Here is a 26,196-nt window from a genome sequence, read left to right on the forward strand (position 1 = left end):
TCGGCTGCCTCGTCCCGCCCCCCCCGCCCCATTGGCCCCTGTGGCTGCGCTCTGGATACTTATTGGCCGCCGAGCATGCCTGTCACCTACCTGGGGTTCATCTTTTTAGGGTCCGTCCACTCATTTCCGTGTGCGCCGCTTTCAGAAGGCCCGGCCGGGTGCGGGCACTGCGGAGGAGTTGGGCCGAGAGGAAGGAACCGGCAGGGGCCGAGGCCGGGGGTGAAGCTTTGCGGGGCGGCGAGCGCGGGCCCTCCTGGAGGGGAAAAGCAGCTTTTCCTTGCTCGGCAGGTTTCTTGTCCCTACATCGACATGGGCGCCTTCTGCTGCCGGTGAATCTGTTCTGGGGCTGGAGCCAGCGGCGTGGTGCCGGGCTGCCGGGGCCGGTGGACAGCGGGCCGGGGGCCGCGAGCGGTGGCTCCCGCCGGGGTTACCTTACACAGGCAGGCCGAGGCTTTCCGAGAGGGTTTTCTAGATCTCTGTCAGAGTAAGGGCGGTCTCTTACCTGCTCGGTGTCGCTCACTGACTTCCAGCTCTCAGTGCAACTGCGGAATAATTCTGTTCCGTGTGCCTAAAGCGTTTATGTCGGCACCTGAGGCTCTAACGTGGTCTGCACCTGCAGCACGCGTTCCTCCTGAGCTGCTGACAGGAGGAAAAATGCTCCACCTTCTCGGCAGGTAGCTTCATGGCCTCGCAGACCTCACCCTTGTTTCCTCAGGTCCCTGAGGCTATGGCTTTTGGCTGTTACAGCTCCAAACTGCAGTCCCGCTGTAATTCTGCTGCACCTTTTATACAGGGTTTAATTGCTTGAGATGGAGATCACTCACAGTGAAATCTTAGATGGGATCTAGGAACCTGCAGTCCCAGTGACTTGCACTAACTTCTCCTTACTTGTAGATTGGGATCTCTCCCAAAGAAAAAGGGGACTCTCTTCCCATGAATTTATGGTGTTTTCTGTGTTTGATTACAGAGCTACGGCTGTGTCTGCAGCATTCAAGGCTAGTGAATCAGTGTGGTACAATGCAGGACTGCTGTCTGTGCAAAGGGATGGTGCCATCTCTGTTTTCCTATGTGCTGCTAGGGAGAATTGCAAAAGCAGTCGTGTGATGGTAGGAGCTAGGAGAGTGGCTTGTAGGGAGGATAGGAGTTGTGGTTCAATTTGCAGAAGCCCAGTGAGCAATATACATGCTATTCATTCCCTTTTTGTCTAAGAGCTCTCACTAGTTTTGTTATAAATGTCATTCAGCAGAGAAAAGACTTTGCCATTTGTTGCTTTCTTTTTCTGTTAATTGTTCTGTCAGTTTATATTTATATAATTTAGTTTAAAATTATAATTACAATATAATTGCACACATGTGTAGTCCAATGCCTCTGTAAGGGTATCCTATTATACAACTGTTTAGCTAAGAATTTTTGAATCAAACAAATATAAGCTATCCTTTAAATAATTAAAAAAGCATGTATACTATTGGACTCTGTACATCATCTCAAGGTCATATTAGTCATGGAATAAAAATGCCTAATATGTACTGAACAGCAGACTTTTTTTTTCTTTGTAAAAGAGCAACTACACAACTTTGATTTCTCTAGTGCATTAAACTGCCACAAGTGTTGTGGGTATGTCTGGTCAGAGTTCAAGTTTCTGCCAGTTCTGGAAGAACAATTAGCAAGTCTTTGAAGAGCTCTGAAGGCATGATGCTGCTAACGAGGTCCAGGCTACCTATGGCCCTCCTCTTAAGAAGGGCTAGCAAAGGGTGAAATACATAGCCTTTTGTTAACTTTGACTGAAATCTGCCCATACGCTTCATGTTGTCTTGTCCGATGTTGCAGCTAGGCCTGTTTTTGAGATTATTGCATTTCAAAGACTATTTAACAATCTTTGCCTATTTCTTTTTGCTGAAATTCAATATATAGGCATGTAGATGGCAGGAATAGAGAATTGCTGTTAAATCTTCATTATAACTTAGAAGAAAGATATAAATATTCCGTGTGTGTAAAAATCAGATATGCTACATAAGGTTCTTTAGCTTTAGAAAGACTAATTCAACTGGAGATTTTTTCCTGATAAAAGTGGGTGACAAACAGAAGTGTTAATTGTTTGTCTACAGCAGTAGGATGTCTCAGAATTGGAGCAGAGCCTAAAACTTCAGTCTGCTAGTGACCATTGCTGTTCAGTAAATAAAATCTACTGCCATGACGAAGGTACAACTTTAGTACTGACCTGCAGAAAAGGTTGTGAAAATGGTTTGGGTTTGTATTTGCAGTAGAAGAGGATATTTCAATATAAAAAGGAGCCAGTAAACAATTGTTTTCCTGATAGATGTGAAGCTGGCTTCTGCCTCTAATTTGCTCAAGTTAGTATTACTTAGAAGGGATTACAATCATCCAAAAACTAAGAGCGGTTTGGCACATCTCGTTGTATTGGTTGTTTTACTCGTTCCATATGTTCTTTGAGCATGGTACTGAAATTGCAGTTAAAGAGGGTGAGAAGAGTACGTTTGGGTGATGGAAAATAAACAATAATCCTTTAGACCACACAGGATTAATTGTTTATTCCCCAAAAGAGCAGAGTACAAGTAGAACTACTGGAAAGTTTAGAATTGAGCTTAAATGATCATTTATAATGGATGTCTGATGTGTTACAATGCATCAGCACAGGGAAATATTGGAGCTCAACCTTCACGTGATTTTTGATTAGTTAGCACATTAGAGGGGGAGGGTAAGATAATTTCGTTGCAAAGCATGAGTCATCTTTCTCCTTTGTCCATGCCACCACATGGAACATATGTAGGTTGTTCAACCATTCTGCCCATCTCATGTTATAGATACTTTGAGTATAATTTAATATTTTGCTAGCCAGTTAACCAGAAAAAAATAATACCTGTCACTAGCAGTCTGAACTGTTATTCCCCAAGTTTAATCAACTCATTTTACCAACGTTTCTTTTACCCCCCTGTTTGAGGTCTCCTGTTTGGCACAGACGTCATGCGATACCCGATGTGGGAGCTGGAGACTTGAGAGCTGTTTTCCTAGACTAAATGTTTGAGGTTACAGGACGTGGCCTAGTTTCACATAAGCTTTCAAATTTCAGTGGGACATGCGGAATCCTGAAACTGTCAAATAGTGTATTATTTTTGGAGCAAGAGAGAGTACGTGTGTGAGTGTGTGAATGACCTTTACATTTTTACCCTATCCCAAAAGTCTGACTTCCTGCCCTTTCTCCCATGAGTCCACAAACTTTAGCAATTAAAGTGAACACTTTTTAAGGAAGAAATTCAGTATAGGAGAGAATAACTGGGAAAAAGAACGGTGTATTAAGGAGAAAACAAGGAAAACAGCTAAATGCTGTAAACTGCTTGCTTCATGAGGGATACAGAAAAATCTGGAGAAGTTTGGATTCTTTCATTTTGCCACATTCGCCTCTCCATCTTAGTAATATCAAGACCTGTGTGTGTGTGTGTGTTCTACTTTGCTTCCTCCAAAAGAAGCTGAAAGGTTTTTCCTACTCTTCATCAAAGCAATAGGAGTGATGAATCTTAATGAACGCCATCTCTTAATTTCCAAATCTGTAATTATTTCTAAAACTTTGTAAGCTAACAGAATGGACCTTTCTAAATACTCAATAAAAGTGCTTATGTCTCTATCAAATTTTTCCTCCTTGATACTGGTGATGTAAGTGTATTCATTTCACAGGCACCATGTGCACCCTGATCTGGCAAAATCGGATCCACAGACTCTAGAATCCTGGAGACAGAGCTATGTTCTGAGTGGTAACAACAAAACTGTAGATATTGTAGCAAATTTACGTGTTTTTTTTTCCTTCCCACTAAAGTGCAAATTGTTTACAAATTACTTCCTTTCTACACAAGGACAACTGCGTTCCCTATCTAGAGGGTTTTAAGTCTTTTTTTTTTTATGTCTGAAGGGAAGAAAAATAAGAACAAACCAATATTTCTACCTGACACCCCTCTTTCTTGCAGGTCACTTATAAGGTTATAAAAGAAATGCCACCGTTTTTATGTGAGTAGTGGAATTAAATCCATTTTCCTATGGATTTTATCTTCCTTCCTTGTATCTTCTTAGAAAAAAAAATAAAGGTCCTTTTTTGTCCTGTAAGTTCTATCCAGTATCCTTCTAGTTATTGTCTGAGCAAAATACAGCTCTTTGTTTTGTTGGTAAATTGGCAGTCCAAGCAAAATGGGTCACACCTGAGCTCTTGCTGCAGCTTCTTACACTGTGTGGGCCACTGACATGGGCACCTCCTTTACCTCATTGCTGTTTTTCACAAAAGTTGTAGAAACTTTTAGACCTCTGTACTTTGACAAAGTTTGTTGAAAAGGGTGGGTATTTTAGATGTTTTGGGAGGACAGCTGGATAATGCAATTCTGGATTCAGAATGCAAATTTGGAATCAGACCTTTTTCCACCTTTTCCTTCTGAATCATCTAATAATTAATGCTAAAAAAGAATTAAATGGTAGGTAATAGGATACAGGGATATCTGTATGGATTATAACTGTGTAGGGCCTTTTCTTACGGGAAGGCTTTCCTTTCACTTTGCAAGTATGTATTGATATAACAGATTGAGACGTGCAGGACAACGAAGTGTACATGAGCCTTATGATTTGACAGGAAACTATTCGAAGCCTGGGAACTTGGTCTGAAAAGTGACATTGTGCTTTATTTGGCTCCCATGACAGAGCTCTCATCGAACTGAACTGTTCTGCTCGAGAAGCCGATTAACCAGGCTGGCTCAGTGCATTGGCAGTAGTCCTGTGAGTTCATTTCTTTCCTTTAGGGAGACAGTTGTCTCTCAAATAGCACTGAATGCAAGGAATGGCTGCTATTTTTTTTCTGCTCCTGTCACCGAGTCATTGATTTTGTTATCTTGACTTCTGAGTGTTTGGGAAGGAGTAATTTGTACCCAGCTTTAAAGTGCTGCGAACTCTTTCATATAGAAACTGTTGCTACATGAAGCAAGTTTCTTTCTTTATAAGAAAAAGACTGGAGTTTGTAGTCAAAGCCTAAAAACTAAATCCATGATGCTCAGGATTACCTTAAGCAAGTCATCTTACACTTTTGGCTCATTCATTAGTTATTGAGATGTGAATGCGAAATACTGTAGCCATATGTATTACACTATAGGGAGATCAAAAAAGCAACAGCACTGTTCTGAAAGATCTGTACAGTACAGTGCCAGTCTAGTCTGCTCAGACACCTGTGGGAGGTCCATAACACAGTATTGTTTGCTTGGCTTGTAAACAGCTGTTGTAATTTGAAAGGGTGCTTGGGACTGCTTAGTAGTCACTATTGCAAATGCACAGCACACGTGTTGAGCTTTGTGTGCGATGCATCTGGCCCCGGGTGTCTCCCGGGCTATCAGCAAAGCCGAGGGACTAAAACCAGAGAAATGTGCTCCTGCCCTTAGCCTGCCTGTTTGGTTTGGGCTTCTCTGGTTTTTTGTTGGTTCGCAGGAGAGCTGTTGGTCACTGTTAATCTTGATCATTCTTAGTCTCTTTGCGGTATGATTTTTAGTAAGCATCCTACACAAAAATATACTTTTACGGGAAAACGAATTATGCAAACCCAGAAACTGGTGATTAAGCATAGGCAGAGCAAATGATCCAGATCCTGATCACGCTTTTTCACGTGAATTTGCAGTGCCCGTGCGACTTTGGACCCCAACCTCAGCACCAGGGTGGGGGCAGCCGCGCAGGTGGGCTGTGGCAGCGAGGGGGCTGAGTTAATAAGTTAATTAACACTAATCAGTGCGGTCAAGAGAAAAGCCAGGTGCAGGAGCCGTCGTGATAGTCCCTTCTGGGGTCTCCTCGCAGCCCGCGCTCCCGGCTCCCTCCTCCCGGGACGACCGGGAGGGACCGGCGGGGGGGGCAGCCATCGAAGCAATCCGCTCCCGAGGGGGAGCCCGGGCTGTGGGGTCGGGGCTGGGCGGCCGCCATCCCCCCAGGCACGGCTGCTGCCGGGAGCGACGAATTGGCGGAGCGGCCGCCGGCCGCCGCCCCGGCGGCTTTTCCCGCCCGGCGGGGCTGAGGCGGCGGAACGGCGGCGGCGGGGCCCGCGTTGCCGCAGGGGCGCTGTCGGGACGGACCGGCCGGGTGCAGCGCCGTCATGGCCGCCGGTCCCGCGGCACCCCGCGTCCTCAACGTGAACGTGGGCGTCCTGGGCCACATCGACAGCGGGAAGACGGCGCTGGCGCGGGCGCTGAGCACCACCGGCTCCACCGCCGCCTTCGACCGGGCGCCGCAGAGCCGGGCGCGGGGCATCACGCTGGACCTGGGCTTCTCCTGCCTGCGCACCGCCCTGCCGCCGCAGCTGGGCCCGGGGCCCGGCGAGCTCCAGTTCACGCTGGTCGACTGCCCCGGGCACGCCTCCCTGATCCGCACCATCATCGGTGGTAAGGGGGGGAGCGGGGCTGAGCTGGGAGCTTGGCGGGCGTCGGTCGGGGCCCCGGGGCCTCCGGCTGCCTGGCCGTGCCCACCGGGCGGGGGGCGTGGGTGCGGTGTCAGGTTTTCCACGGGCCTCGTGACTTCGTTGGGGGCTCTGTGGGCTGTCAGGCCTGCTCGTGTTTCTTACACTTATCTGAAAAAAAAGTTTTCCGCACTGTGTGCGGAGACCGTGTTTGTGGTGTGTGAGGGCACTGTTAATTTCTGTTTGCTGCCTTGTTAGAGCTGTCGGAGTTTGTATTCCCCGTGGCTGAGAGCTGCGGTGCGCTTGCTGGACGTGCTTGTGCCGAGAGACTAGGGAGTTCTGACGTGATGGGCTAGTGGTTGAGAATAATTTAGTGGATTTTAGTAACTTTCCCTTTTACTTTCCGTAGTGACACCGGAAGGTGAATCCAGTTTGTGTCAGAGCTCATTTTAAAGTAGTTCACCCTGTTCTGTGAGAAATAGAACCTCCCCCTTTCATCTCTTGTGAAGAGAGTGAAGAGGAGGCTGGTGCTTGGCTGAGGAGAGGACGGAGCTCCAGCTGCGGGCTGTTCAAAGTAGTCGCAGGTTGATAAACTGCAGCTGCAGGCACCCCTGAAAACTCGGTTCCTGTGCGTTTCCTCTGCTAGAGTCTCGTTAGCGTCGGCTGGGCCGTCACTCTGTAACGCGGTGTGTGTCTCTGCTCAGCTAGACTGAGGTTCAGACCAAGTTACTTTTCGTGATGGGCGAATTAACCCCCTTCTGAACAGATCTGTTATTTGTAAACGGTGTTAGCAGTAGCAGCCTTGTATTATTTGTATTTCTTTTGAACAGGATAATAAACATTTGCTTATTTCTCGGTTTCACCAGCAGTGAAGTGCTCTGTACCGCTGATGTGTGCTCTACAGCTGCAAGGGAGGAGTGGCTGCGTGCTGAATTCCAGACACCTGTGGTGCTTTAGTCCTCTTCTGTACTTTACAGTCAGCTAGCATTCTTAAGTAATTGTAAGCACCTGCGTATCTTCTAAAGAACAAAGTTTACTTTGGAAAACAGTGACTTTTCTTGGATGTACTGAAGAGTTACTTGTAGTTAGGCATTCTGTTCTGTCAGAAACAACTAATCTGAGCCGGGTAAACTTCCTTATGAAAAGGACATGGGAAAACTTGGGAAAACAGCTTTTGTTGTCACTTTAACACTTCTTTGGGGTGATTGTTTAATACATAGACTTCTTGCTGCTTCCTATTGTTTATGTGAAGAACTTCAAAGCATTTAGTCACAGCTGTCCACGCTGGTTGGATGAGTTATTCGGGCTTCCTTATTGACAGCCTATGCTGGGAGAAGAAAATATGTGGACAGCAGACTAGACTAGATGGCATGACAGAGTTTTCTTCCCAGCAAAAATGATTCTTTATAGGTAGCAATGCAGACGCGTAAGCACGACAAACTCGCTTAGTTCCAGTTATACCAGATTACATATTTTAGTGAAAGCATTTGTTTACTATGACTTACACAAAATTGGGGTATTAAGAAAGAGCTGTAGAGACACTGCAGTATTGTCTTAATACTTAGTTTAAAGAGTTAGAAATTTCACTTTTATGCCTGATAGCATACATGTGTCTTGATAGTGGATGCTCTTTTGTTTTTACTACCAGGTTGAAAAGGTGAAACCTTGGTGATAAAACCTGATCTGTGCCTGTGGGGTTATTAAGGTGCTTACAGTTTTAGTATGGTTTGGTGAAACTCACACTGAAGGATAGCATATGTTGTGTAACAGGATACATCCTTCAGTGTTGAGGTGTCAGTATTTCAATATTGCCAACTTTTCTAGCCCTTCAGAAAGGGAAAGTCAGGCCTCCCAGATAATAATACTCTAAAAATTTAGATTGTTTTCATCTGCTTCCTAATGATGAGTGTTCAGGGTTTACCACTCAAAGCATTTTCTTTGCAACCAGCAATGATACTACTTTTTTCTTTTTGATGGAATCCATGATGTCCCTGTTACTACAGATTTTCTATATATGAATTTTTAAAATAAAACATAAGTGCAAAGTATCTTCCTGTGTTCTGCACCTCAGATTTCTCACACCTCTTTAAATAATGCTCTTCTGAAATTAAGTCCTTAATTAAGGTAGCTGTATATGTAGGTTAACCTACAGAAGAACTAGAGACAGAAGGGCTGTGGGAAAGGGAGCTGGATGTGAGGAATGGAAGGGGTGGACTGGTAACAGAGGGCTCGGAAGCAGCCTGCTCTTATATGTATGTCATGTGCATGCAGCTTTTGCAGTAGAAGCTACAGGTGTGAAAATATGTTATTGCATGCTCTTATTGTTTGAAGCTTTCTCTTCTTTTCTTTTCATTGAAAGTGGTGCAAACTAGTTGGCTCCCTCTTGAGTGACCCCATCTTATGGAATCGCTGTCTGCTGTGGCTGGGTAGCACCAGCATTATTCAGTCAGTTCTTCCACGAGGTGGCTAGCTCATGGGGTTCCTTCTGAGGAGCTCCTTACTGGCTTTGCAAGGGAGGCCAGTAGTGTGTCTCTTTCCTCCCCCCCATCTCTTCTCTTCCAGGGTGCCATTTCCATCACTGGTGTCCCAGGCTGTTTTCTAGTCCAGTTCCATCCTTTCTAACCATCATCTTTTCTGTGCTCTCAGAGTGCTCTTAGGGTTAAATTCCTTTGCTGTATAAAGCTGATAAATCTGCTTACAGTTTAAATGATACTGTTTGCTGTTCTTTAACATAGTTCTGTATCTACCTAATTGAGGTGGTTTTTTTCATGGCTGAATCTAGTATTGCGTTTTCGTCATGGTATGCCAGGTAGCACTTGACCTTGCAAATACTTTTCACAGTCACCCACAGGATGCTTATTTAGAGACAATACCTTAGGATTAAGTGAATGCAGAATATTTGAGCAGTAACCAAATGGAATGGAAAATGGAAGTCATATTTCACTCTGGCTACATTTTTCTTGCAGAGCTTGTCCTTGAGAACAAAACATATCAAATGTTAAATCAAAAATTTTTCTTTTTACCTGCATGCTGGGAATGGGAAATGTTACAGACAGTTCCACCCAAGGTGCATCCTGAAAGTTTTAACTGGAAGGTGATAGTCAAGGTTGGAATGGAATAAATGGTAGGCACTTGACTTACTACACCATGGCTTGCACTTGTATTTAAACCATGCTTTATTCATCAACAGCAGACTTCTGTGTGACTGATGTGGCAGGAAGGTATTAACTTGGTGTGGTTAGCTGTATGGCTTGGACTGTGTCATGTGTTTATTTTTGTATTATTCTTCAGAACAGCAAGAACATAACTCTCTCTTTATTTTACAACAATTTAAAGACTTTTCCTGTGCTCTAGCAGGAGCTTGTCTATCGTGTATCAAGCAACACAAGAACTGTATTTATAGCCGTTTGTAGCTGACTTGCTAAACAGAGAAAATGAACCTGAATAACTGAATTTTAAGGGTCAATTCTTCAGCTCGTCACAAGTATTAAGAAGCACCCACATCAGCTTTATGCTTGCTTTCTGCATTGAAAGAGTGACTGCAAAATGCAATACTGCTATTTTTATCGTTGCTGCTTTCTTCTATTGATATAGAGATTTCGAGTGGTATTTTGTTAAAATTTCATGCCCAGATAGGGTAGTTTTGTCACAGTCCTGTGGGGTTTTTTTTAAGCTTCTGTTCTTTTGTTAAATTTCAGCTCGGTGATCTTCTGAAAAGCTGATGTTAACATCATCAAAGTAAAAGAAGAGTTGCTTTTACATTTGTTTGCTGCAGACCTGTGTGTCCAGTAGAGTCTGGAATGGTTTCTCAAATGAGTTCAGCCGTAAGGGATGCCTGCAGAGACATTATATGAGTTAATCTTCCAGAAGAAATTCAATCCTCATATTTCATTTTAAGACCACTTTGCGTAGCAAAGTAGTTTAACCAGTAGCAGATTTTTTTACTTGCTGATGGTTAATTTCATGCCCTCCAAAGGGTCAGCACACTAATACAGAAGAACATGATTACCTCATCCTAGCTTCCCGCCACACATGCAGTGAGGGGATACCACAGTGTTTGTTTTAGGTGAGCTGCTGTCAGATGCCCTTTATCTGTTTGATTTTGAGATGGCTTCTCAAAAGAACTTCGAAAAAAGAAAGTTGTCTTTTTTTTCCCTCTTAAGTTCAAAGGACAGAGTAGCCTTATAGGATTTTAATTGGAAAGCTACTGCTTGACCCTGGTTGTCTAAACCTGGGGGCAAGAGGGAATTCTGATGAACTTGTAGTTTTGTAATCCTTATGTCTGTCTGAACCTTTGACCTTTTTACTTTATAACTAGAGCTTCATTGTCACCATTTGTCCCTGCAGTTCCTTTCAAAGAATACTGCCTTGGAAGTGTCTGTTTCCACTTTGCTGCCGTGTTCTGTTAAGGAAGGGTATTAATTCATACCTGATTACACTGGAGGGGCCAAGGCTTTTGAACTTGCACAAGAGCTTGAGGACGGGGAAATGAGCATAGCAAAAGCGTGTCTTGCTGATGCAAATGAGTACAATGAAAACAGACTTGGGAGATCAAGGGATATGTGGTCTTGCTACCAACATCCAAATTTGGTCAGATGCAGATTATTTGTAAGAGTAACATAGCATGTGAAAAAGTATTTTTATCACAGATGGGTTTTTTTCTGAGTTTGTTGTAAGCTTTTAAGAGGATTTGTAAACTCAATGTTACCTTTGCATTACTGTCATGAAAATACACTTCCATCAGTGTCAGCTTTTGCTTGTAGACACCTTTGAAGATATGACAGTTCTTGTTTTTTCCATTCCAGATGAGTGAACAAGTAGAGTTTTATAGTTTTAGAGTTTATATATGGATGACTTAAATTTATGTGGAGGCCCCTTGCTGTTGAGTGCATATGTTGAAGGGAAACCTGTTCTTCTCTTGTGTTGTTCAGTGGATACTGTTCTGGTCAGAGAGAGGTCACTGGAGAGTCTTAAGTACTTTGACTGCCAGCTTGAAGTGAGAATAACATGATAATGAACCTTGTTCTGGTAAAAAATATTAAAATACAACTCCCATGTAATGTAATTCGTATTCATGAGCCTTTGTAGTGGTTGATGTTACGGAAGTGCTCATGGGCCATGAGACTTCAACTAGCACTACCAGGAATGTTTTCTAAACCCTATTAAACTTGTTGGGTTCATGGTGCTTGTAAATTGCTGACGTTGCTTTGTATTAAGAATGAAAATAAATAAACTTTATTTTTGTAAATGAAAACACTTGAAATTGAAAACTCTTGAAATTGAAACAGTGTTTTTTTAAGTTCACTTTAACTAAGTTGGCTAGTGCCTGCCACTTTTCTGACAAATTAAAGGTGTATTTTTATTGACATTTTAAAATGAAAGCCACTTTCTGAATTAAGGAGCTATGCCTAAGGAAAAGGCAGCTGGTATAAAAATACTGCTGCTTTAAAATCCCCCCTCCCCGGCCCCCAAAGTGGAGCGTGTTCTGCTGGCTGTTGCAGTGCACAAGAGGGCAGCATTTGCTTACAGTGCAGGGTCCTAGCGAGGAGTACCCAGGGTAACAGGTCACCGGGGCTGGAGTGACCTGGCTTTGAAGCAAAACAGAGTTAAGCAGAGGATTTGGAACATAATCGTGGCTTAATTTTCCCATTCCTGAAGAAAATATCCTCTCTGTTTTAAGGGAGGTTAGTCTTATTTCATCTACCATTTGGATAGTGCTTTTTATACCTTAAGCAACAAAAATGTGTGGAGCGTTGTCTTACACATTACATGAGATGTAAATAACACAGATGAAATGAAACAACTGGTTTTCACTGAAGTTGCATGTGAGCAGTGTGACTCTTTGTCTGCATGGAAAGGGCTGGGGCTTTCTTGTTTTACATTTATGGAAAGTTTATCTAGTTTAACCTGTAAAGCAATTGGCGATGTGGGAACCATGGAATTTAGTGTATACAATTATTTTCTTTCTTTCTTTCTTGCTCTATTCCGCCATGTCATTTAATAACTGAACAAAAGCAAGATAGTTGTACTAAATCTGTTCTGGACCACTTCTGTGCTATGTATTGTGTGAGACTGAGTAGAATGAAACTTGGTTTTGTGCGTGTGTCTACCAGGGTACTTTAAAGTAGTGGTCTTCATGTGGAATTTTTATCGATCTGTATGATAACTTTACTGGTTCTAGCTTTTCATTTGTTGTGCATCACTTCTCATTTCTGTGTGTATTAATTTTTGAGTGATGCGACAGCGAGACTAGTCTACTTGGCTGCTACAATTTCTATTCCATGCCCTCTTCCACTTTTTTGATTTCAAGCTGATTTCCCTATTAAGGTTACACAGGTTCAACAAGCTCCTAAATTATACATTAACTCTGAAGTAACATTAGAGAGCAAAGCAGGAAGAGTCTTCCTTTTGTTCTATGGGTTGAAAAGTTTAAAAGGAGTAAGACACCCATCATCTTCTGATCTCCAAAGTTACAGTGAATAATCACATCCTCTGCTACTTCTTGTTAGAATCCTGTCAGAAATGTTCTGTTACCTGTGTGCAGTTTAAAAAAAAAAATTATGCATATCATATTCTGAAGATATGATTTATAGTAGAATTCTCAATCTTAAATGTAAATTGTAAACAGGAGTGGCTCTATTGAGCCTTGTTGGGATGTTAAATTGTGTCTTGCTAATATAGGACAATTTTTCTACAAAGCTTTTGAGTGGGTGTGTGCATACTTGCTTGTATACAACAAAATTGTGCTAATTCACACTTCAGTATTTGACACAAAAACTTGACAGCTTCTCAGGAAAACATCATAACCAAGTGCTGTAATGGTGCTGACCAAGTCTGTTTGATCAGTCTTCCTATTGATTTAAAAACAGAATTTCTTTGTTCCATCATACTGTGTGCAAGCATTCATCAAATAACCACATGCCCTTTCATTTCATTTTTGCTTCATGTTTCTCCTTGCTTGAAATTATTTTGTAAGCTGTTTGGAAGAGTTGTCAAGCTTTATTAATCCATTTTTTGATGTTTTTAAATATCAACTAATGTAGTAGTGAAGTCTTGTAAATAACTACATAAAATCTAGAACAACTTACTGTAAAATATGAAGCATGTTTATAGTTAAAGTTACCCTTGTCAAAGTAAATTTAAAGCACGTTTTTCAAAGTAGTATTTTTACTGATGGATATGTTTGCTTTCTGAGTAGTACAATTTAGCAATTCAGCGGTCTACTAATCAACAAACTGGCTTAATAAAGTTCTACTGTATTTGTTCTTCAGCTTGATTTAGAAGTCGTCATCAATTAGTAGATGCTAGCTGTAAGTTGAATGATACCTTGCTTATGTGTAGAACCGCCTTTTAATAGGTAGATTAGCTTAATAGAGCCATGAACTTAACTTCTTTAAAATGTTTCTCTGTTTCTCTTGTTTGTTTGTACTAGAAGTAACAATGTATATTCTTGGATGACTGTTGTAAAGTCCTGTGTATCAAAGCCCTTAGAAAAACAAAATGCAGGTGGAAAAATGTAGGTTATAATTGTAGAGCAGAGGTGTGACAGATCATCTAGTTAAGTGAGCAAACCAAACTCCCGCATTGTCATTGCTGGAGTCCAGTAAGTGGCACAAAAGCTGTTTCTCTGTGTGGCAGCTAGTTGTTTTCTGTCTGGGAACCCTAAGGTTGGCCTGGCAAGCTCAAGAGCAAGGACAGATGTTCTGCAGTGGTAATTTCCAGCTGGATTCTTGAATGCATTATGTTCTATGGGTCACAGCTCATAACGGAGCAAAATTGAGTGAGAGCTCCAGCAAAGAAAGACTTGAACAGCTCGTACGATAGCTGTGATTGTAAAGATACCGTGCATTCTGTGAGAAAATATTCTCTCTGCTATCTGTAAAATTCAGATTAAATAGTCATTCTGAAGTGCTTCCAAAAAGCATTGCAGGCTAAGTAAATACCAATAATTCTTATTTCCCATCTCCTTATCAGTTATTCTACCAAAATGTTCTTGCACAGCCTATCTAATCTCTTCAAGTGAACATGAAATGGTTAGTGTTGGCTTCAATTTGAATTTCGATCTCTGTTTCAAACTTAAGCTGATTAACGCTACATTAGATTGTAATTATCAGCATTACCATTACTAGGGGTGGTTGTGACCAGACAAACAAATATATATGTATGTTGAATGTAACAGCAGAATGAGATGGTGAATAGTGGAAGAAAAGGGAATGTGACAGAGAGGATATCTTAAACAAAACCAAATAAATTGTATTTGGGAGCATCATGGGGGTAAAGGATGATAAAGGGGAGTAAAAATCAAAGTCTGAATTTTGAAATTTAGAGGAGAAGTTGACCTGGTAGGAATCCAGGTTCCAGAGAAGAGATGATTGTTTTGGGCTTACAGATTTGTTTTAAAAACTTCTTACTGTCTTTTACTTCATGCTGTAGCGGAATCGTGAAGGTTGTTTTGTCCACTGCAGATCTGCTTTTTCTGCAGTGCCAGAAACGTGAATTTAATCCTTTCCCCTGTAGACACTTTCTTGTCTCCTGTGCCAAAGTTTTCCTTTGTTTTGTGTCTTATTTGGGATGCAACATATGGCTGGTGTTTAAGAGTAGCTGGTACTCTTGGATCTCAGGTGCTCCTTTTAATTGTGGAACTTTGCCTTGATTTGTTTGACAAAGTTTCACCTGCCTTTTACTTCCATTAAAGGTTTTGTAGAGCAGGTGAGCTTATTTTAGAGATGATTCCTGCATATATAAAATTCAAAATGGTCTTTGAGAACATGTTGGGTAAGGAAAAGCTATGGAACTGTTTGAGAATTATTGCTAGAACTATCCAATTACATTAACCCAGGATAGGCAAGGGGAAATGTCTTTTATTGTAGATGTTTATTCATGCTGAAGTCTGCTTTTCTTATATTAAAGACTTCCCTTCCAGCAGTATTGCTTTGGAGAAGAAAGTTTCCAAAGCATGCAAAAACTGCATTTCGGAGAAAGAAACAAAATTATTGCAGTTTTCTGTTTTGGGATCAAGAAGAGGGGGAGGGAAAATGGTTCCCTTGTATTTGATTGTGCTGTTGGATGGAAGACAAAGCTCAGTCTCTCTTGCTGACTAATGTCATCATCGAGGCATTTTTTTTTCTCCCACAGAGCAATTTTGTCTCCATTGAGACCCCTACAGCCATTGGCAAGACCGTGGCCTGAGATTAAATCTCATGCTTGGGTGAAATTCTAATGACTGTAATTGTTTCCTCTTTTTAAGTCTGTGGTCCCTTCATCAAAGAGTGGTGCGGAAATTATGCATTTATGTTGTAAAAAGGGAGGTCATGATTACCTGAACCTGTGGTTGACTTTGGGGGATTCTGTGTCGTGTTCTGGCAGTGGTTATCCACGCTGACATTCTAGTATGTGAAATGATTTGAAGTGTGGCTTAGAGTCTATGTGTAAAGTAATAGTGGCATGCCTCAGTCCTCTGTGGGGTGGGTGCTGCTCTCGTTCGGCTGTCACCCGCTGTTGGACGATCGCTGCTGCTCCATCAGGGGAGCAGTAGCAGCTCTTGTGTTTTGGAGAAGGAGAGAAGGAAGAGTAGTAAATGTGGGTCGAGGTAGGTTTCTGTGAATGATGTCTTTGCAGGGTAAGCTCCTGACCTAACACAGCCATTAAATAGCTCTGGACTTGTGTCTCCTCCGAATTTCGAAGCGCTTGGGACCTATCAGGCAGTGTTACTGTTAACCCTCATGCTTCAGCATTTGTGGGAGGTGTTCAGCATCTTGAAGGACTGCACCAGTGTGGTAGCGCTGGTTGTGGAGGAGCTGAGCGTAGCTGTGCCTGTGAATGTGAATACAAAAAAAAATTACATGCAACTTTATAGAGGTAGCTTGCTTGGTCCTGCAGAATCAGACTATACATGTGCATCAGTGTTGGTGTGTGATGGAAACATTCAGATAAGTTTTTTGTGGTATTTGACTTTTGCATACATATGCAAAATACTGCTCAATACTTTGAAACAATACTCACCCCTAACTACATTGAATATTGATCAAAAAAATCATGTGCTGTGCGTTAAGTACAAAATTTTTGGATTTTGTACTGTAACTTCTGAATTATCCTTTAAAGAGGTCAGGAGAACTAACCAAGAGGCATCTCATCAGAGAATCAGGAAGGGGTTCAAATAGTATTTAAGTGTCTAGGCTGCATATAGAAACTAAAGAAACCCCAAAACATTGTCATTCTTTGAAGCACTCAGCATCAGAATCTTTCCCTGATCTCAGCGAGACAAGGAGTACTCAGTTTAGTGTGTCAAAGTAAAACAACAAAAAAAATCACAAGTGTCAGCAGTGCTGTTCACCTGAGGGACCAGCTTGAGGGCGTATAACATGGAAACTTTGCCTGCTGTCTGGTAATTTTATAACTTCAAATAACATAATGTGCCTTATTTTAAAAATTAAAGCCTGAAAAGCAAGTTGTTACACCAAAATTATATGCAAGTGTTTCATATCAGTATAAATAAAATCCATAATAAAACTTCAAATTACTGTTGATAATATTTGTCCTTGTGTGTGGCAGAATAACAGTATTGTTATACATTCAAAAGTCACAAGTCGGGCATTCCTAAGGAAGTTGTTTAAGGAAATAGTTTTGTTCTTTCAGTTTGCTGGCTGCATGATAGGTTTTCACCCTCTGGTAGGGACCAACTGATGTGTGTATCTCTTTCCCTGAGTAGACTTTTCACCTGACTAGCAACTGAGATCCTCCCATTATTTTGAGTGCTGTGATACAGTTGTGCTGGCTGGTGATGTTTACCCATGTGTTTGTAATTGAGGTCTCCCTTTACTCTCCCTGGTGTGTGTTATGATATCCAATAATGCTAGCTTTTTTTTGTCTAAAATTGCTATTTAACTGGAATTGCTTGTGGGAAGAGATTCACTTGTCTGTGGTGCTGTATAGTGCATCAAGGGGCAATATAAAAAAATTATATTTGGTTAAATTGAACATGGAGAAAATACTCTTTTGATTAAGGGAAGGAAAGGGTTTTGAACTGAAGCGAAATTCTCTTAAAAAACTCTAAAAACCAGTGGCTGAAAATCCAGTCTTTCTATATTGTTTATCTCCAGATGTGTTTCCATTACTGAACTGTAGCCACTAACAAATCGTGTGTGTGGGGGGGTGTTTTTTCATTATGTGTCCCTAAATGTGTTTTCTTTCTTGTTTTGGAGCTTTATTTACTGTATGAAATAGTTGATTATTCTAGTAATAGCCAGCACTGCTTTTGTGGGGTTTATTTTTTTTTTTTAACTTAAAACCAAACAAATCAAATGTGAAGATAAATTTGTTTTTTTTTAAATACAAGCCCTGCTGTCTATTTCTTTACTCACCTGCACTAAGAAACTTAATTTATTTTAAAAGAACACATTTTTTTTTAGAAATGTAGTCAAATTGATGCAGTGTTTGAAAGATACTTTGGTTACTGTCCTTGTTTCTTTTTCCTTTGAATTTTAAAGATCAATAAGGAAATGGTAGACAGTAGCCAGGAAAACTGTAGACCACATATAAAGTAATGTCAGGTTTATGGAGTTGGTTTTTTTTTGTGTGTGTTCTTGTGTATAATTGACTCAGGTAGAACCAGAATTGACTAATGTGAGTTTTAACTTAGTTGACAGTGTACTCTCCAAGCTTATGCATACTGTTTTAAACCTTTTTGTAGTAACATGTGGGCTTGCATAAGAACAGTTGGAACAAAATAGTTACAAGAACATTTGAGGATAAGCTGTCTAATATTTATTTTAACAGCATATGATATTTCAGCGGCATTTTCACTTTGTGTTGGAGAAATAGCAACTTCATAGCTTCTCAAATGCAGTTGTATTCACAGTTTTTACCGGATGCTGAAAATTTTCAGGACACCAGGGTGAAATCATCAAAATGCATGTATTTTGGGGATATTATTCTATTTGGAAGCTGCTCTGCTTTCTGTGAAAGATTTGTGCTTTTGTCCCAGTCTCTGTAAGCTCACCTTTATGCACCGTTTGTTCAGAAGTGGAAGTGAGTTCTGTGAATGACAAATGTCTTTCTGCTAAAAGCATGCTAAGAGCATGATGTTCCATAAAGAAAAAAAAAATTCATTTAGGGGTCAGGAGCATCGTACAGTATAGATGCAATAAAAGCAGCCAAGATCAGCTCAGCTGAAAGAGAACATTTATGAGAACTTGTCGTAAGAAGCAGAGTTGTACGGTTAACAGTCGTGATTGAAATACGGGATGCTCGGGCGCTAGCCCGTAGGTGGCAAACACGGCTTTGTAGTAGGTGAGCAAAATAGCCGAGTTAGTTTTCCACAATTAAATATATTCTCGAAAATATGGATTGCTGCTAGGTGGTAATGATCATTGCAAAATATTTTAAAAGCCCGAGTTGTAATCTCTCTTCCTACTTCTGTTAGCTCTGAACAACTAAAAAAAAAAAAATTGAACTCTAATCACCAAGGTTGTATTCTTTCTTGGTGATTTCAGCATTTCATTAAGCAGTGATTAGTACTCTTCAATTATGCATTTGCTTGTCTTAGTGATGCATTTACAGTTAGAGATAGTGTTAGTTTATTGAATTTGGCTGATGCCTAGCAAGTTCAACAGATATTTTTTTTTTCTTGCCATGCAAGAACATGCAAGACAGTGTTAGAGAGGGGTTTATAGCCTTGGCATTGTTTTTGATGATGATCTTACCTGATTTTTTTGGGAAAATGGTGGAAAATAAGAGCTGTTTTTTCCCCTTTAGAACTTTTAGAAATTCTTTTCAGAATCCATCTCCAGGCTTTTCCTTTGTCGTCTGGGCATCAGTGGCTCATGGTATGCCTCTTTCAGGTGCAGGGGAATAAGCAGTGAAGCTTGTGGTTGGAATGGGTTTTTGTCCATGTTCATAAGCTGGCAGTTCCACAAATTAATTAAAATATCTTTTTTCCTTTTCTTAAGGGTGGTGGGGGGAGAAGGAAAAGAGGAAGCATAATGCAGTGGGATATGGAGTTGAAGAGCAGTTTCTTGATACGTACATGTTGTCCTTTTCTGGATGAGTAAGACAGAGGAAAAGAGAAAAGCATCTCAACACTGTTAAAAGCTGCCTCTGTTTTTTTTGTCATAACTGAATAAGGATTAAATTCAGGTGGGCACTGGTGGACTGTGAGGTGGAATGGTTTGTGGCAGGGGGAGTAGGGTTGCTGATAACCCACCTTTGCTTCACTTGTGTTTGTTTCATGCTTTTTGTTTGTATGTTTTAAAAGTATGTGTTCAGTTTACTTCCAGATTTCCAGCATATAAGCTTGAGTTCCAGTTTGTTAACAGAACTGAAATGAAATAGGCTTCTTTGCCTGCCCCGTGCTGTTGCAGGGGAAATAGATTGTTCCTGCTGTCTCTCAGTACTGGTAAAGCCTTTCCTAAAACTTGTGTACTCTGAGACGCTGTGATTTAATTTTCCTGGACCAACAGAATCTAGCTCTTCGAGAGAGGCAAATCTTCTCATTTGTACACTTAACTCTTATTTTTCTGGACAATAGAGAACGTTATGTGTGTTTAAATCATTGGTGACTACAAATGAGCAAATTTTTTGAAAAAAGATTTTGCACTTGTGGTCTCTCAGGTCTCCCCTCCGCTCCCAATGTGTACCTTGCTTAACAGGGTGCTCTAGAGGTAAAAATCATGTAGATGGATGCTGGTAAATTACTTTATTAAGAGAGGAAAAAAATATCCATATATGTGATTTTTATCTGATTTTTTTTTTTTTTTTTACTTCCTGGTAGACCAGTCATTAAAGACTATTACATTTTACTGTACCTACATTACTTTTTTCCTCTTCATACGCTTTATTTCAATGTTATATTTTTACAAAATGGCAAGATAATTTTTTCCTCAAAAGCAGTTTAACTGTGACATTTTAAACATAATTAATAAAAAATAATTGGAAGTACTTTAAGGAACTCTTCTAACAAAATTTAATTTAAGTCTATAGTAAATTGTCAGTAAGAATACACTTAATGAAACTCCTTTGTATTTCTCTTCTGTTGTTATTATTATATGATTCTTCAACAGCAGTTGTCTCCATCATTTGATGTGAAGACCGAAGTGGCTAGGTAACAAATGAAGCATATTTACTTAAGTTCATTTGAAATGAAATTCTTATTCTGAATTTTCCGTCCCTTGATCTGTAATTCTAGTTCTTACTGTCAGAACATTTAATTTAGAATCTGTTGTTCTCTCCAAGTCTAGAAGATGTGAATGGGAAACAAGACCTAATAAAATGTGAAAAGTCATAGTTAAGAATAGAAAATAACTTCTACAAGTCAAAAGCATATAAGAATTGGTTTCTGTGAAGAGGGAAGTGTGTCATCTTTAGATATTCTTGATATAATGCTGATACCATTTTGTGTTCTTGCTTAGGAATTTCTTCTCTTCGTCACCTGAGAAATTGTATCGCGGAGCTTAGATTAGCAAGTGGAGATGGTTTTGCTGGGCTTCTGGGCACTTCATTTCTAGAGTCCCGTCCAACCTAGATAGTGACGGCTCAGTGTCTGTGACTGCTGCTCTTTGAATTTTTGCAGTGACTGGTGGGCTCTTTAAGTGTACTGATTATGTTGTTCCATTTTTAAACAGTGAAATGCAAATTTTACAGGTACGGGATACTTCGGAGTAGAAGCATTACTGCTTTGCGTGCCATAGTATTTTCTTGTTTATGTAGGGTTTTTAGTCTGTTTGTGTATTTCCATTGAATGACTTGAGCATTGCCAGCATTCCTGAGAGCTGGTCACATGAGCTTGGCAGAGCAATGTGTATTCTGAGCAGACTTTGTTTTCTGTAAGCTTTCTTCCCACTTCCTTGGGGATGTTCTCAGCCTCTGTTTTAGCTTGAAAATTTAGATTTGGGAGAGAAGTGGTTCTGAATTATCAAATGAAACATGGGAGGGTGAGTGTGGGATGCAGAGCTGGGAGACCTGTCGTACTTTTTCTTCTGATGACCCTTCTTCGTCATAGAAGCACATTTCTGGTCTTGAAGGTTTTTATGTTGAGTGATGTTTTACTTAACAGATATTACTGCTCACAAACTTAGTTTACACAAACTGCCACTGCTACTTGTAAAATGCCTGTACCTTTGAGTCAACAGTTATATTTTATTCAGTTTTTCATTCGTCCTAGAGAAAAATGCTTGAGGACTTGCTCTGAATAATTCTGAAATATCTATGGTAATCTTAAGCATGTTCCGTTTCATATAGTATTTGAGCTGTACTATGAAATTACTGTGCAGGGTGGTGTTGAACAACTTCACCTTTTGAGATTCTTCAAAATACTTAATGGAAAACTTTAATTATGAGTGGTTTTAGGACAAAAGGACTGGTTTTGTATGTTTATGGTTTCTGTATGTTCACCTCACAAGCTTTTTGAATCATAAAACTTGAAGCAATAAAATAACCTGGTTGTGTCCAAGATGAAAACGTTTTCATAATTCTAGGGAGCAACTGATCTGAATATAGCCTGTGAGCTTTCTAAAGCTTGAGCCTTGTTTCACATTTATCTGTGAAGTGCCATGGACGCTTGCAGCTCTGTAGGGGTAATTGTTTGGAGCCCAACTGAGTGATCTGCGTCCATGCAGCCTCCTAGGAATGAATTCTGTAACGGAGCTTGCAGGATTAAGGTCGAACCCAGTACAAACTCAGACCAGGTCTGTATGTTGCTACTTACTGGCTGCAAAACTTCATCACATGAGTATCTCTTTTTAAATAATAAAGTAAATAATTCAAAGCTTTTAAAATACATTTTCAAACTAATACTCTACCAGTGAAATCTGGAATATGTTTTTATAGCGCTTATTCTGCTGTCAGTTTTCTGTGTCATCTGTTTATAAATCATGTTGCCTTAGCTTTTTCACCTTCCCTCCTATTAGTACCTACTCAAGCATTGCTACTGTCTCTTATCTCTGTGTGGTTACAGATCATTAAATTCCAGCCCCTCTTAATACAGTATAAGTGATAATCTTGGCAGGTATTGTGTCTAGTTTTATTTAGTAATTAAACTCTGCACTGCTTTCTTCCTTTACAGTGAGCATCACCTTTTATATTACAGTGGACTTTTATTAATTATATGGAGAATGTATTAATACGAAGCACAAATACCATACAACCTGCAATATCTGGAGTGCTTTGTAGTGTTGGCAGTTTAGATAGCATATCCAGCATGATATAGTTTGTTTTGACCTTAAATAGTGGGCTGTGAGATTTACATGACTGTTGACCCTGTGGGACTACTCTGAAATGAGGTGTGTATCTTGTGCAATCTTAGTCAGCTAAAATTTAAATAAAAATAAGTACACTGTCAAAAGCTCTTCTGTTGGCCTGGCAGGAGTATGAAATAGTACCGTGTGCTCAATAGTGGCTTCCTTGGAGAAGATTCTCTGGCACAATGTGATGTGACGTGGGGGAATGACAACGGATGCAGAATGCTTGTTGTTGTCATGATTTGATTCTGAATTGTTAGGTAGAGCCTGATGTCTGTCATGGACTGAAGGCCACTGAGTACAAAATAAATTTCATTTTCAGAATTTGAGTGGTGAGTCAAATTTATCTTTTAAAACAAACAGAAGTTACAGCCTTCATGAATGTTGAAAACTCCATTAAAATGAACTGAGAATAAACTAATAGATCACTGGTTTGAGGTGATAAATTTGCAGTGGTTTTGCATATAAAGATTTTCCTTGGTAGTGTGGTATTAACTTTTAAAACCTTAGCAAGAGCTATATAATGGCAACATTAGCCCTTCAATTACTCATCTCTTAATCTGAAATTTGTAAGTTAACAAAGCAGCTAATATTCAGGATTGCAGCAAGGCAGGTTGACTGCTGGCTAGACTGTGTCCAGAAAAATTTGTCTTCCGATATACTGCCGTTCACTTTGGCTCTGGTTATCTGTGCACAGTGCAGAGAATGAAAGTATCCTATTTCCCAGAGCTGGCATCCATAATTTAATTGTTTGGGACTGATTTGTTTTAGAGATTTCTTTCTTTCTTTCCATGTGCTGTACTCCTATAGCTGTGTAGTAGTGCAGGTGCTTGAAATAAAACTTGGTGTAAAAACTTGAAATTGTTTGCAGGGTGTCCTTCTTGAAGATAACCTTACTTTTTTTTTATATGGATATATTTTTCATCCTGGATTCAACACTGCTGTTCTTGTAAGGGTTATAATTCTTCTTGTCTTTGGAGTTGGTGAAGGTTTGGGAGTTAGAATGTTAGTGTTAGAAGTTTTGTAGAATTGTGTATCATGAAGTTGAATGAATTTCCTAGTTTGCATATGGATAGAGTTGTATGTTGAAGTACATGTCACAAGGAGTAATGTAATTCTTCTGCTGTCTTTGTTTTTCAATTTGGTTACATGCTGCAGCATGAATACCAGCCCAACAGTTTTCTGCATTACTGTCACAGAAATCAGGAAACTTGCATCAAAATTGAGGTTCACCATGCTCCAGCGTACAGAAGGCTCTGAAGGTGAAATGTGATGTATCTCTGGTAACCTGAGATACTCTTCTTTCTTTCTAACTTCCTGCTTGGTATTGGTAGCTCTTTTAGTCATTCTGGGTTGAACTGGTTGAAAGAGAATCAAAGCTGTAGCTGAATGCATGAGAGATGTGTAGGAGATTTAAACTGAAATAGGTATGTTTATTACTGTTAGTTGTAGTGAGTCTCTTCTTTCTTCCTTGTTTTCCCCCTCCATTTGATTCTTAATCGTAGTGAGATTTGCCCTTCCTTGATTGACGTAATTTTCAAGCTCTCTCCGTAGCATTCTGTCCATGCAGGTGATAACCAGGCGTTACTTAGCTCTACAGTCTTGATGTCATTCTGGCTGGGCACCGCATGCATCTCTTTGGTGAGCTGTCATGTCTCCTGGCCAAAGCTGGGATTCCCTTCAAGAAGAACTTCTTGACCCTTTGTACTTTGTGCAGTATCCGCCTCGCAGGCGGACTCTGGAGCCAGTGTCTGGAATGCATGTCTAATGCGTTCCACTCGGACCCTCAGTTCCATTCTATAATGTTAGCTTTAATTGGCTGGTTTTAAACTTTCATGTACAATTTGGTTGTACACGGTAAATTACCACCCTCTTCGCCTTTTCTTAAGAGCAAGAAACTAGAATCCAGACTGTGCTTTCCCTTGCTGCCGTTTACTATTGCCCTTGAGCTCTTTCAGAGACAGCACTGGTGGGTAGTGTTTCTGTCAGAGGACAGACCTCTCTTTTTTTTTTTTTTTTTTTTTTTTTTTGTTTCTAGTGTTTTTTTGCCCTGATCTCCCAAAGACTGTACTTTTTAAACATTGCTTTGTGTTTTTTTGACTGACTTCTGCATTTGAAAGTTTAAAAAAAATTAATACTTCTTGTCCAAAGACGTAGATGCAATTTAATAACTGTTGCCTAGCTCTTAGTGTGGCTAGATATCTAGTGTATCTTCTTTTTTAAAAAAAAATTAATGTATTTTAATTTTCCGTTACTTTTTTATGCATACAAGAAATTCAGGACAGAATCAGCCATATAATCAGAGTTTGTCTTTACTATGTGAGAATGCCTTTGCATGTGCTTCTGAAGCATCAAAGTTGATAGCATGGGCAGAATGATAGTCTCTGCTGTTGTACAGTAAATAGTTGATTGGAGCATCGGCAGAAGCTAGTTTTGAGGAAGAGGGGTAGTTTAGTTACACGAGGAGAAAAAAGTTGGCAGTACGGCATACAATACAAATTTTGCAGTTCAAGCTCAAAACGGTGATGAGCCTCTTGTTCGTACTTGGTATGAATAAAGTAAAACAAAGCCTGCCTTTATCCTCCATAACAGGCTTATGAGCTCATGTTTCGGCTTTTCCTTTCCCCTCCCTTTCTGACATGGACTCTGTCTTTTTTTTTTTTTTTCCTCTTTGCTAAACAGACAGTAACTCTCCACAATATTTTTAATCCCAGCAAGATGTGCAGTAGCTGATGATGCAAAAGTGTTGCATCAACAAAGAGGGGATGATAGGTGGAGCATTCCAGGTCTGACATTGTTGGCGAAGGAGCCGCGTATTGTGGCCACTGATTCCTCCCTGCACAGCGTGCAGGCTTCGGGCAGGAGACTACATTTCATTGACTCCTGTTGTGTGCCTCCCTGCTCCTTATTTTAGGCTTCCCCAAGAAGTTATAACTGGGAGTCTCATGGTTTTAGATGAAAGAGCCTGTTGTCTTGTTGAATTATCTCCTTTCTGTCTATATTAAAAGCAAAGCTGGCAGGTAAAAAAAAAAATAAAAAAAATACAGTAAAACAAAAGCTCTGTTATAGTAACGTCTTAGGCTAGGTTAGAATAAAACTGAAAGAATGATCTAATGTCTTTTATTTTTATGTGTTTGTTTAGACTGCTTCTTGACCTGTAGTCCGTTGGCACCTGGCAGTAGAACTGGACTTATTTCAGATGAGTTCCGGGGCACTGGTGGGATCTAACCCACCAAAATCTGTTCACTGAAATAAATCGTGAGAAGTATTTGCCCTTTTAGACTAAAAATTGTCCTTATACAAATTGTATATTATGGAATTTTAAAATAATATACATGTATAATCATGGATATTGAGTAGTCATAAGCATCTTGTACTCTTAGATTTTTAAGACCTAATCCAAACATTTTTAATGCTGTAGTGCAACATTTTAAGCTAACGACTTTTTTTAGTGACTGAAGTGAATGCAACTCGTGAACCTTTTTGTTCCTTAAAAGTATAGCTGATACTTTTTAAAATGGATTTAAGAACTTCCTCGTGACA

At 40.2% G+C, this 26,196-nt stretch overlaps 1 protein-coding gene across 2 annotated transcripts in view; it reads left to right on the plus strand.

Annotated features, from left to right (window-relative positions):
- Positions 1-6,107: 6,107 nt before the first annotated feature.
- The window catches only part of EEFSEC (eukaryotic elongation factor, selenocysteine-tRNA specific), a 128,040-nt gene continuing 107,951 nt past the window's right edge, over positions 6,108-26,196 (plus strand). For both annotated transcript variants that reach the window (XM_075432553.1, XM_075432554.1), the window contains exon 1: positions 6,108-6,407. In XM_075432553.1, coding sequence (XP_075288668.1) covers positions 6,122-6,407 — 286 coding nt within the window. In that variant the 5' untranslated portion in view covers positions 6,108-6,121. The remainder of the gene's footprint in view (positions 6,408-26,196) is intronic.

The sequence above is a fragment of the Opisthocomus hoazin genome, chromosome 11, assembly GCF_030867145.1.
Source record: "Opisthocomus hoazin isolate bOpiHoa1 chromosome 11, bOpiHoa1.hap1, whole genome shotgun sequence".
Taxonomy (NCBI): domain Eukaryota; kingdom Metazoa; phylum Chordata; class Aves; order Opisthocomiformes; family Opisthocomidae; genus Opisthocomus; species Opisthocomus hoazin.